The sequence below is a fragment of the Penicillium expansum genome (genome assembly GCF_000769745.1).
Source record: "Penicillium expansum strain MD-8 chromosome Unknown contig12, whole genome shotgun sequence".
Taxonomy (NCBI): Eukaryota; Fungi; Ascomycota; class Eurotiomycetes; order Eurotiales; family Aspergillaceae; genus Penicillium; species Penicillium expansum.
Window position 1 is genome coordinate 110,031 of NW_015971335.1, and position 12,119 is coordinate 122,149.

The following is a 12,119-nucleotide window of genomic DNA, read 5'->3' on the forward strand; positions in this document are numbered from 1 at the left end:
CCCCAATGGCAATCAAAGTCCGCACTCCTATCTCACAGCATCCGTGGACTGTGTCCTCGATTCTGATCGAAGTATGTGCGGTCCTCGCATTCACAAAGGGGGAATAGTGCGCCGGGAAAAGCAAAGCAATCTCAAAACGATGGCGGCTGAGACCAAACTGGCACGTGTTGTTGGTTAATTGGTTTAAAAAAAAAAGACTAAACAGATACAATGAATGGGAGACAATCCCCGATATCGTGAAAAAAAAATTATCAATCATTTCCGAGATGTGTAGCGCGAAAAGATCTTTTTTGTTTAGTGGTTGAGGTTCAAGTTGATGATGGTACAGGTGTGAAACACGAGCCTGAGACAGGCAAGTCATCTTCGTACCATGTTCACTGGCGTGGCGACGTAGGGCTGTACGCCGGGGATGTCGGGCTGTACGCCGGAGAAGTAGGCGACGTCGGGGAACCAGAGAAATTCGGAGAAGTCGGCGAGTATGACTGCGGGCTCGTAGGAGACCAACCAGGTGAAGTTGGTGTGTACTTGGGAGAGGTGGGAGAGGTTGGAGACAGGTGCCGAGCACCACCAATCGCAGGACTGGTGGGGCTGTAGCTCGGCGAAGTCGGACTGAACGCAGGCGAGGCCGGACTAAAGCTGGGGGAAGTCGGGCTGTAGTTAGGTGACGTCGGCGAGAACCCAGGTGAAGTTGGAGAGTATGAAGGAGAGGTGGGTGACGCTTGGCCATACGCGGGCGAGGTCGGCGAGTAGGCCGGAGACGTGGGTTGGAACGTTGGGCTGGAAGGCGAGAAGCCAGGAGAGGTCATCATCCGCGGGCTTGTCATGCCGATGCCAGGAGATGTCGGTGAATAGCTTGAAGACGGAGAGTATCCAGGAGATGTCGGGCTAGTATTGAAGGGGCTGGTTGGAGAGTAGCCACCGGGGCTGCGAGCCGCGGGACTGAACCCACCTCCAAAGGTAGCGGTAGACTGATACTCGGTGAGACCTCCAGTGGGCTCCTGGCCAATCTGGTGCATAGGCGAGAACGTCGAATGGGGGTCGCTACTGGCCATGTACGGGGAGCTGGCCATAGGAGAACCAGTGTCATACTGGGTGGCAGCACCGTCGGAAATGATGGCATCCTTCGCGCCGACTGCGCCCATAAGGCCGTAGCGTGCATTATTGGACACAACGGTGTTGAGCAAGCTCTGGTCCAGGTAGACGTCGAACTCACCCGTTCCGGCGGGCGCCATCTGTCCAAGGATCAAATTTTCCGACACACCGCGACAATCGTCGAGCTCTCCGAACGCAGCAGCCTCGAGCAGAATTTCAACTGTCTCTTCGAACGAACAACGCATTAGGGCACCATTGTCGGCACGATTGATACCATGACGAGTAACAGGAGTCAGATAACCACGAACAGTCATGACATCGACCAGCAGAGCCAAGTGACGGTGATTAACGTAAGAACCGTCGAATGCAAGCACCAGTGTCAATTCACGAAGAACGGCTGTGCGGGCAGCCTCAATGCCGAAGACTTCGAAAATCTCAATAAACTGATTAGAGTAGGTGCGTGAAGCGTCGACACCAGGAATAGTAAGCACGGCAGCCAGAGAAGATCCACTGGTTTCCAGAACCCATTCCTTGCAAAGAGGATCAGACTTGCTGGTGTGGAGCGTACCATCCTCGATGACTCGGACCTTGCTCTTCTCGTTGATGAAAGCACGGTCGACGCCGGGAACACCACGAAGGGTCAAAGTGTCCAGCAGGTGCTGCTCAAGCTTCTTCAAGGTAACGTCGTACTCAACATCTTCGTCATCGTCATCCTTGTAGTCTTGGACCTGACGGATACGAATAACCTGCTCGTCGGCGTTGTTATCACTGAAGATAACTGCAATATCACGAGGATATGCCTGCTTGATCCTGGTAGCAACATCCTGCACCGTGAGACCCTTGTCAAGAAGAGAGCGGCGACTGAGGACGATACGGAGCAACCACTTCGACTGCTGAGATGCGTCGTCTGCATTGTCTTCAGGAATGATGAAGTATGACTCCACCATATCTCTATCATTCTCGATGACAGTGGACTGAATATCGGGATCATAGTAAATCTCCGTCGACTCCGTCACAGACCGCAGACTAGTGTGCTCCACAAGACTTCGAAGGAGTTTAGCACCCTCCTTATCGTGGGTCATCATGCCTTCTTGGTACACAGTCATCGACGGCGTCTTAATATTCGTGGCAACGTTGAGAATTTCCTTGAGACGTGGAACACCAAGCGTGACGTTCTTGGATGACACACCAGCAAAGTGGAAGGTGTTCAGTGTCATTTGAGTCGCGGGCTCACCAATAGACTGGGCCGCAAGAACGCCGACCATTTCACCAGGGTTGGCTGCGGCACGGGCGAAACGACTTTCAATAGCACCCAAAACGTGCTGGAATGCTAGCTTGTTGAGCGAGTAGTCTGTAACAAGCCGGCGGAAAGCGAGACGACTGCGCAGTTGCGCCTTGAACAGCAAAGTCGCGTTAACCTGAGCCTCCTGTGAAATGGGATCGTTACCACGAACGATCACCAAACGATCCAAGAGCTGCTGAACTTGAGGAATGACCTCAGCAGGATGCAAATCACTGATTGTGCCCTCGCGAATACGGAACGTGGTTCGGGCCATTTCGAGGATACGCTGGATGTTAATGGGAAGCTGCATCATCTCCTCGTCCTCCTTGACTACAGTGCGCAGGAAGTCACGGTCTTTCAGAATGGCCTCCCATTCTTCATCAAAGTATCTCTGTACCTCGATGTCGCCGGCAATTTCGTTGGCTTGTTCCAAAATCTCTGGGCCGAGAGTTCGCTCGGGATCCATTACATCAACACGGAATCGCTCCCTGAGCTTCGCATCGGAACACTTGATGTGATCGACACGCTGGTTCTCGATGTGGGCACCGTCGAGACCATCCTCTCCATAGATGAACTGAATGATATCTCCAAGGGAGTTGCGCACAGTGCCATCATATTTGACCATGACTTCCTCGAGGGCCTTAACCAGCTTACGCTGGATGTAACCAGTTTCGGCAGTCTTGACAGCGGTATCAATCAGACCTTCACGACCAGCCATGGCGTGGAAGAAGAACTCAGTAGGAGTCAATCCACGGAGGTATGAGTTCTCGACGAATCCACGGGACTCGGGAGAATAATCATCCTTGGTGAAGTGAGGAAGGGTGCGATACTTGAAACCGAACGGAATACGCTTGCCTTCCACGGACTGTTGTCCGACAAGGGCAGTCATCTGCGAAATATTGATTGCGGAACCCTTAGAACCGGACCGCGCCATTTGAATGGCATTGTTCAGATCCTTGAGACTCTTTTCTGTGGCATCACCGGCTTCATCACGGGCATTGTTCAAAGCACGAGAGACCTTGCTCTCGAAGGTCTCACGCACATTCATACCAGGAAGGGCCTCCAATGTGTTCTCGGTGGCACTAGCCGTAATCTCCTCGACTTCCTGTTTTCTGTTACGAACGGCCTCCTCGATCTTGTTGATAGTATGTTGATCAGGAATGGTGTCACCGATACCAATACTGAAACCGTTGTGCAGCAACCAGTACCCAACAATGGTTTGAGCACCACTGAAGAATTTGACACAAGTGTCAGGGCCGTACTCGTTGAAGATGGTGTGAATGACACCACCACCACTGGCACCGACCGTCTTCTTGGAAAGCATACCATACATCAGCTGTCCGCCGTGAATCAAGAGGCCTCCATCGCTGAGAGGACTGAACTTCTCAGCCAAAGGCGAGCCGTCCTTGTCAACACGCAGAAGGTTGAGACCTGAGGGGAAAGCCATACTGATCATCTGCTTTCCAGTCCAACGGGGGCGGGGCTTAATAATTGCGGGAGGTGGAATGGCACCATCCCAGTCAGGGACCCACAGCATGAGGTTCATGACTTGGTCCTTGGTGAGGAAGGTGTCACGACGGCAAATCTTATAGATACCGCAGAGGGTATCCTGCACAATACCCATCAGAGGACCGTTACGCTGCGGAGAAACAATGTTCTTCGGGACCAAAGTGAGCTCAGCAAGCTCAGCGCGCGCCTCTTCACCCTGGGGGACGTGCAAGTTCATCTCATCACCATCGAAATCAGCGTTGTAGGGACTGGTAACAGACAAGTTCATGCGGAATGTGGAGAAGGGCATAACGCGGACGCGGTGACCCATCATGGATTCCTTGTGCAAAGACGGCTGACGGTTGAACAGAATATAATCGCCGTTATCAAGATGGCGCTCGACCTTCCAACCATACAGCAGTTGCTGGGCACCCGCACGCTTAGCGTGGCGAAGATCAATGCGTTCACCGTTGTCACGAACAATATACCGCGCACCAGGGTGAATGTTAGGTCCGTTTGCAACCAATTTCTGGAGCTTCTCAATATTGTATGGCGTGACAACTTCCGGGTAGGTGAGAATACGAGCAGTTGAGTACGGGACACCAACTTCGTCCAGCCTCAAGTTGGGGTCACCTGTGATAACGGTACGAGCGGAGAAGTCGACACGCTTTCCCATCAAGTTCTGACGCAAACGACCCTCTTTACCCTTCAAACGACTGCGAAGAGCCTTCACAGGGCGGTTTCCCTTTTGCATCGCCGTGGGTTGACCAGCAATGTCATTGTCCATGTAAGTGGCAATGTGGTACTGAAGGAGAGATTCGAATTCACGAATGACGTGCTCGGGTGCTCCCTCCTGCTCACATCGTTGAACATTTTGGTTCGCACGGACAATTTCCGCGAGCTTATAAGTCAAATCATCCTCACCGCGAGCGCCACTTGTGGCTCCCATCACAACACTAGGGCGGACGGTCGGGGGAGGGACGGGCAAGACAGTCAGAATCATCCACTCGGGACGAGCATAGTCATTGCTAAGACCCATGATGCGCACATCTTCCACGGAGATGTTTCGGAAGATGTTCAAGGCCATTGTGGGAGTGATGACTTTCTTCTCCGGTTGAGCCATCTCATCCTCCATCATAGCCTTGCTAGGTTTCCAAGTTCCAACCAAACAGATTCCTTCCTTCCGTACTGTGGGCTGGGCGTTACCGCAGCCGCCATGGGAGCGGCCCTTCTGGGAGTCCTTCGAAAATTCCTCATCATCAGCAGGCGCGTCGGCTTCACATACCAGAACATCCTTGGAGAGTCGCCAGATAGAATCAAAACGCCTCTTGGGGTCACGGAAACGGAGGGCTTCTGTAAACTTCGAATCGGCCTGGTATCGATGTCAGCAAAAACCATTCAAGATTTGCCATCCCAGTAGGGATGACTAACCGTGTTGGCCTTGATCTTTCCACAGTTGTGGCAAACTGTCTCCAAAAGCTTCTTGATTTTAGTCAAAAAACCTAGAGTAGGGCCAAGAGTCAGCATGAGCAGAAAAGACGAAAGGAGTAAACTGAGGCAAATATGTTACGCACCAATATGGAACACTGGAGACGCGAGCTCAATGTGACCAAAATGTCCAGGGCATTCCTTCGGACCCTCTTCGCAAGTCTCACAGTTGTATTGGCGGTCAATTGTACCCAGGCGAGGGTCATTGATACCCTTAGTCCGAGGCCGTTGACGTTGGTCATCCTATTGGTCACTTAGCAATCAACTCATCGAGGCGCATAGGAAGGGGAAACCTCATCCAAAAATGATGCATCCACCAACAAAAAAAAAATAATAGTTACTCACCATTGTTTCGGGGTATTCAATATGGACCACACTCATGCGCTTGATCTCTTCGGGGGCGAAGAGACCGAACTGAATTTCCTTGATGGTGCGCAAAGGCGCCTTTGAATAAGGGAAAAACACGTTAGACATGATGGCGAGGTTGTGGTGACGAAAAATGAGGATGAAAAAAAAGGCGGAGATGACCGATCACGTAGGCGTGTCGTAGAGCCGGTAGAAACGACGAAGCTCGGCTCGTAAATGTCGCGAAAAAGCAAGTGATAGACTCGCTGATAAGCTAAAAGTCAGATTTACACGTAGCGACGATGAAAAGAAGGTGGTGTGGAAGCAGCTGGCCGGCTGAGGCCTTGGGCAGCCCTTGCCACGAGGGCGCCGGCGACCTAGAGGTCCCGAACGTCACGAAGAAGAAAAGAAGGAGAAAAGGAGCGCGGCAAAGAAGATGGTCTTCGCGGTATGTTGAAGAAGTATCGCGATGAGAAGGCGCGATCCTCCTATGTTGTGGAGGCGGTGGGTGGATGGCGTGTCGGGGAGATGAAAGGGTGATGTTCTGAGGTTGCCTCACTGTGATGGGGCTTGAGTTTTCCCTGCACGATGGTTGCCGTCTAAACGGGGCCTCACCGCTTTGGCAAAACTGTGGGTACCTTCCCCAAAGTGCAGAAAACGGCAGATTAAATGTGCCTTTCACTATGGGAGCTCAAAGCGGTGAGAGTTGAAGCCATCAATATTGGGCATCGACATGGGTTTGTTTTAGATGGGCTTTTGTCACCGCCCCAGCATCTTCCAGATTCTATGGATATCGACACCGGCAGAAGGAACCAAGATTATTATCACCACGGAGAATTTACCTTAACCGTTTCACTCAATCTGAATTTCACACTGGATGCTTGAACACCAGTTATCATCCTGGCCTATCTGAGAGGCTGAGGATTCACCCAGAATTCAATTATCCACATTCATCTATATGCACCTAGCGCAATGAATCTCTCACTTATCGATCCGTTTGTCCTGGCGCAGGAATACCCAGATACTCTGACTGAGAAGCTGAGTATGTATCACCCGCACTTACTAACAATGAAGAATACTGACCGAGTCAACGCAACATAGGCAGCGGCCATGCGACATGTTTAAGCTTCAACCACAAAGGCGACTACCTTGCCTCCGGACGAGTTCGTGAGCCCAATACCAGACAATACATATATGCATATAATGGCCGGAAGACTAAGAAATGCTCTAGGTGGACGGCACAGTGGTAATCTTCGACATTGAGACCAACGGCGTGGCGCGCAAATTGCAAGGTCACACGCGACAGATCCAGTCTCTGAGGTACAATTTCCCCATATTAAACACACCGATCTATATTGAACTACAAGATGCTAAACACCTATCCAGCTGGTCTCGCGATGGCCGCTACCTTCTCACCTCCTCCCAAGACTGGAAATGCATCCTCTGGGATCTCAAAGACGGCTCACGAATCCGTACAGTCCGATTCGAGGCGCCAGTATACATCGCCGAGCTACACCCATTCAACCAGTACAGCTACCACAACTCCCCCAATATCTGTCAAGCCATATCAACTAACCCCTTCTGTTCTCCAGCCTCCTCTTCGTCGCCTCCCTCTTCGAAGACCAACCAGTACTGGTAGACGTCTCCGGCACCAAACCAATCAAACGAATCCTCCCCTCCGCCCCCCTCAGACCACAAGCCCCAAACGGCGAAGAAGTTGACCCAACCATAGCCGCAAAACAAGCAGCGCAAGACGCCAAGCACTCGACATGCGTAACCATCTTCACAGCCTTCGGCAACCACATAATCGCCGGCACCTCAAAAGGCTGGATCAACATAATCGAAACCCAAACCTGCACCACAATCCACTCAATGCGCCTCTGCAACGGGGTCGTAATCCTCCTCCGACTCGCCAGCAACGGACGCGACCTCCTAGTCAACAGCTCAGACCGAGTAATCCGCACAGTGCTAATGCCAGACCTATCACAGCTGGGAATCGACCTAGAACCATCGGCGATAAAACTACACGTGGAGCACAAGTTCCAAGACGTGGTCAACCGACTCAGCTGGAACCACGTGACATTCTCATCGACAGGCGAGTTCGTCACCGCAACAACATTCATGAACCCGGATATATACGTGTGGGAACGCAGCCATGGGTCGCTGGTTAAAATCCTGGAAGGGCCGCGTGAAGAACTCGGCGTTGTCGAGTGGCACCCCAGCAGACCGATGGTTGTGGCGTGCGGACTAGAGACTGGGTGCATCTACACGTGGTCGATCGTATCGCCGCAGAAATGGTCGGCGCTGGCGCCAGATTTCGGCGAGGTTGAAGAGAATGTTGAGTACATGGAGGCGGAGGATGAGTTTGATGTTCACCCTGCTGAGCAGGTGCATCAGCGACGTTTAGATCAGGAAGATGAGGAGCCGGATGCTGTGACGCTTGATTTGGTGAAGGGGGATGGGGATGCTGATGGGGTTGAGCCGTTTAATCTCCCTGTATTGCTGGATATTGAGGACAGTGATTCTGGTGAGGATGTTGTTGCTGTTGGGCCGGGGACTATGCGGCGGAGGACGCCTGGGGCTGGAAGAGAGGGTGTCAATGGGGATGCGGAGAAGCCTGCGACTAATGGAGCTTCGAGGGGCGCTACTAGGAGTCGGCGGCGCTAGTATACTGGTCTTTCTTTCTTGTGTCTTGCCTTTTTTACCTCCTGCATCTCCGTTGTTGGAGTGGTGTACTAGCATATCTTGCATAGTGGCGTTCATCTTTAGGGCGGGGATGATTTATCTACAATCTGGCGTTGGGAGGAAAAACTTCTGGATTTGTTAGTGTTCTGCTGTAGCCAATGAATGTTTGATTATTCGAATCGTCCATGGGGTACTATATTCAATAGGGCTACATCTATATATCTTTCTCGCCTTCTTTGTAGATGATTGCAAGATCCAATGAAACCTGCTATCAGGACAGTATTGACAATATGATAAAGGGAATCAATAGCTATTATAGTATTGAACTGGACTTGTTAGTCCATCTCAGCAAATGCATTAACCTTGGAAGGCAATGCAGGTTACCATCAGAAATGAGGAAGATATAAGAAATAGGAATACAAAGAGCAAAAGTTAATTCCAAAGAGACATATCGACTCGTCATTCGGGTAGCAAATGGAAGTGTCAGAAACTATAGGAAGGTAATCTGGGTATATATCACAAGCCGAAAGGATTTGAGGTCCTTGGCTGAAAGCCCAAAACGCCACAAATGCAAAGTCCAGCATGCAGAAGAAGAAACAAAGAAAAAGAAAGGATTTAGTAGCGTAAGAGGGTAAAAAAAGAAAATTTCATGACCCGAGTGAGCCGTGGGCGCATAGAAAGAAGCACATTGAAAGAACATACACATCGTGTCAGCCGTCAACAAATCCCCCAAACCTCCTCAAGAAGTCAATTAAACGAATTTCATGGTCCTGTTGGCTGTTGGGACCTATTAGGCCAACCTTTTTCCAGAGATGATATCTCGGTTCCCATACAGACCTGGACCTGGAACAAAACAAAATCATAAAGCTGTGCTGAAAAGCCGTTGGCTCTGGAGCAAACATCTAGTTGCGGGCACTTGCAGCGGAAGCACATTCAACGTAGCGTGGCAAGTGCACTCTGGGCCAGCCAAAGTCTGTGAGCGGCCCGGTCTATTTTGAATCCGATGATCAAGCCGGTGTGCTTTGCGGGCAATGAAGCCAACACTGTCGAGATCAGCTCTTTCAATCTGAAGGAGTTGCTCTTTAGTTGACTAACATGCCCCGCCCAAATCTGCAGATACAACTGCCATGGGGTAGCCCTGGAGGATTCACCAGCTTATTCCTCGAGAGGTTTTCGCGCTTGATAGATGTGCAGAAGGTTGTATGTTTTGATCTTTTTGTCAAAAGCTTCCTGTTTGACGTCGAATGCAATGCGGTCAATCTGCTCTCTAGACCAAGAAAGAACCCGACTGAAAGGAGCCAGACACAATGGCTGAACGCTCTCAGAGATAGCCAAATTGTACCAGCGCGCCACCTTCTGCTCGTGGGAATCGGGATGCCATGGATTCATAGGCAATCCCACGATCTGGTGGTCGATCTCGGTGAAGCCCGCTTCTTGCAAATTCCGAATCGTGTCGTTAGAGCTATGAGCCAGGGGTCGCATAGTAGCTTCAGTTGCATGCTTCAAGGTCGAGTACCAGCTAGCCATAGCGCGCCCCGGTTCACCATCTTTGTCCTCAACGCGAGGTCGGAAATCAATTTCGACCTGCTCAAACCAGGCGCCTGGCCGGAGATGTTGGAAGACTCGTCGATAGAGACTTGGCCAACTTGCGACACTACCACATCCCATCTGCATATGGATGATATCCCATGAATCCTCCCCCATGGTCCAGGGCGCCTCAAAGTCGAATGGGGCATAGAAATCGCAGTTCTTTGGGCAATTGGTCGGTTGTATTGGCGCAAGGTCAACACCAACCACGAAGGAATTTGGGAATTTGTTCGCAACCTCGATGCTCCATATACCCGTCCCACAACCCAGGTCGAGAATTCTAGATCCCGGGGGATGTGGTGCATAGATCAAGCCATCCTCGGCCCGTGCAACCGTGAACAGTTTGTGGAATATGTCGAGACGGTCCTGTTCTTCCTCGTCACACGGAAGCGGGTAGATTCCTTTCCGATAGCCATGGTACGTTCGGCCGTTCTCTTTATGATTCGGGTATTTCTCGGGTATCCTATTAGGGTAGAGGTCAGCCATTAAATTTACACAATTGAGTATGGGGTGACACACTTGCGATCGGAAATTATAATCGGAGATGATCGTGATACTTGAGATGCGTTCGACGTGTGGGATGCCTGCGTGGCCACCGACCCATTGCTAGTAAAGCGAGCGTTCCTACGAGGATCTTTATCGACCGGATCTCTGTCGATCAGCGTGTACAAGTCCATTGCGGAAGACGGTTGTCGTGATCGGACTCGATCACTCCCCGCCACGGAGTGCGAGTAGTATCTGGAGTGGCCGGCATCGCTCGCTGGGGTTGACTCGGACTTGTATCGTTTGGGCGGGGGTGGGGAATTTATGGGAGGCAGGTGTCGCATCCTGGAATCCCCGTTCGTAAACAATTTTGGCAGCGATGTGCGGTCAGGCGCGGGAAAGGACCCAGAAGACTCTCTGTAGGACATTGTGTTGATATCAGCGATCAATCAATGATCGCGCAAGATATCTGAGGCGGTTGTGAACCAACCGATCATGCCAGTCATAAAACAAAACAAGAAAAGAGCAGATTAGCTATGAGACACTAATACACAGCGAAAGCACACGAGCAGGTGCGATGAGCTCGGGCCAAATGAGAGGTTCTGCGACAGGGCGGATCACACGGTCGGGTGAAGTTCAAGGATTCGAGAGATTCCCATGAAACATGAAACTGGCTCAAATTGCAGTTCAATGTGCTCAGCTCCAGCTCCAGCTCCAGTTCCAACTGCTCAGAAGAGCAGTCTGGGTGAAGAGGAGGTTTTTAAGGTTGTGAAGCTGCGGTTTCCTTCCCGTCGGGGCCCACGGGTAGCGGGGTGCGGGTAAAGCAGCCAGCAAAGAAAGAATGGGAATGGCACAAGGATGAGAGAAGGGAAATGAGAAAGAAGTTTAGTGCAGAATTCGGTGCAGAAGTACAGGGAAGAAAAAAAAGTATGACCCGCGCTACCGGTACTCGCTGTATCCCAAAGTTAGATATGGCGTACGTAGTACTTCCTAGGAATCAAAGTATTTGATGTTATTTTCTGTCAATGCAGGATCTGACAATTCAATTCATTATATTCCACGCGGAATAATCTTATAATGAATACATTATATGGTCCTGTATATATATGTACAAGATTTCATGCACAGGCATCCCAGAGCACCGGTTGAAGAAGCTAAACCAATTAGGACTGGTTCTTAATCCTGGTAATCTGGGTAAATTCTTTATTTTTATTTTTATATTTATTTTTTGCTTTTTATTGAATATCATTTGCATAAATATGTTTATAAAATAATTCTCCTCTTCTTTTATGATATTCTACAACCTTGAAACATATCTAACAATACCAAAATCTATGGATACTCTGTAATTCCGTAAGAGCTAGATCGACGTGGACCAAAAGGTCGACCCACGCCCTAGCGGGATGCGGACCGTCTGGGCCTCTCGTTTCCAGGGATTCCACTCGCTGAGGGCCCAACGGAGTGGTAAAGTCAAGGTAACCTCGGGTGAGCGTGGCGCTTTCACTGTCTGCCTTGGGTACGGAGTAGTGGGTGTGTGTATACTCCATATAATATTAATATATGTATATATATCTCTCTCTATCTGACTGTATCACCTAGGGAATGTGTATGTACTCCGACTGTCACACAAACACTCTGCATTCTGCTCTAAAAATAATAAAATAAAAGA

General features: G+C 50.4%; 3 protein-coding genes across 3 annotated transcripts; 1 reads left to right on the top strand and 2 right to left on the bottom strand.

Moving 5' to 3' along the window:
* Positions 1-374: 374 nt before the first annotated feature.
* Positions 375-5,824, bottom strand: PEX2_005630 (DNA-directed RNA polymerase II core subunit RPO21; the record flags this gene model as incomplete). The annotated part of the gene is made up of 4 exons (XM_016737840.1): positions 375-5,234; positions 5,294-5,364; positions 5,437-5,593; positions 5,696-5,824. 4 exons carry the CDS (start codon positions 5,822-5,824, stop codon positions 375-377), a joined length of 5,217 nt encoding a protein of 1,738 aa, XP_016597814.1.
* Positions 5,825-6,667: 843 nt separating this feature from the next.
* PEX2_005640 (Set1-mediated histone H3-K4 methylation subunit Swd1) lies at positions 6,668-8,362 on the top strand (the record flags this gene model as incomplete). The annotated part of the gene is made up of 5 exons (XM_016737841.1): positions 6,668-6,737; positions 6,797-6,858; positions 6,927-7,015; positions 7,082-7,222; positions 7,288-8,362. The coding sequence occupies 5 exons, from the start codon at positions 6,668-6,670 to the stop codon at positions 8,360-8,362; spliced, it is 1,437 nt and encodes a 478-aa protein (XP_016597815.1).
* Positions 8,363-9,535: 1,173 nt separating this feature from the next.
* On the bottom strand, positions 9,536-10,878 carry PEX2_005650 (class I SAM-dependent methyltransferase; the record flags this gene model as incomplete). The annotated part of the gene is made up of 2 exons (XM_016737842.1): positions 9,536-10,430; positions 10,487-10,878. The coding sequence occupies 2 exons, from the start codon at positions 10,876-10,878 to the stop codon at positions 9,536-9,538; spliced, it is 1,287 nt and encodes a 428-aa protein (XP_016597816.1).
* Between the last annotated feature and the right edge of the window lie 1,241 nt (positions 10,879-12,119).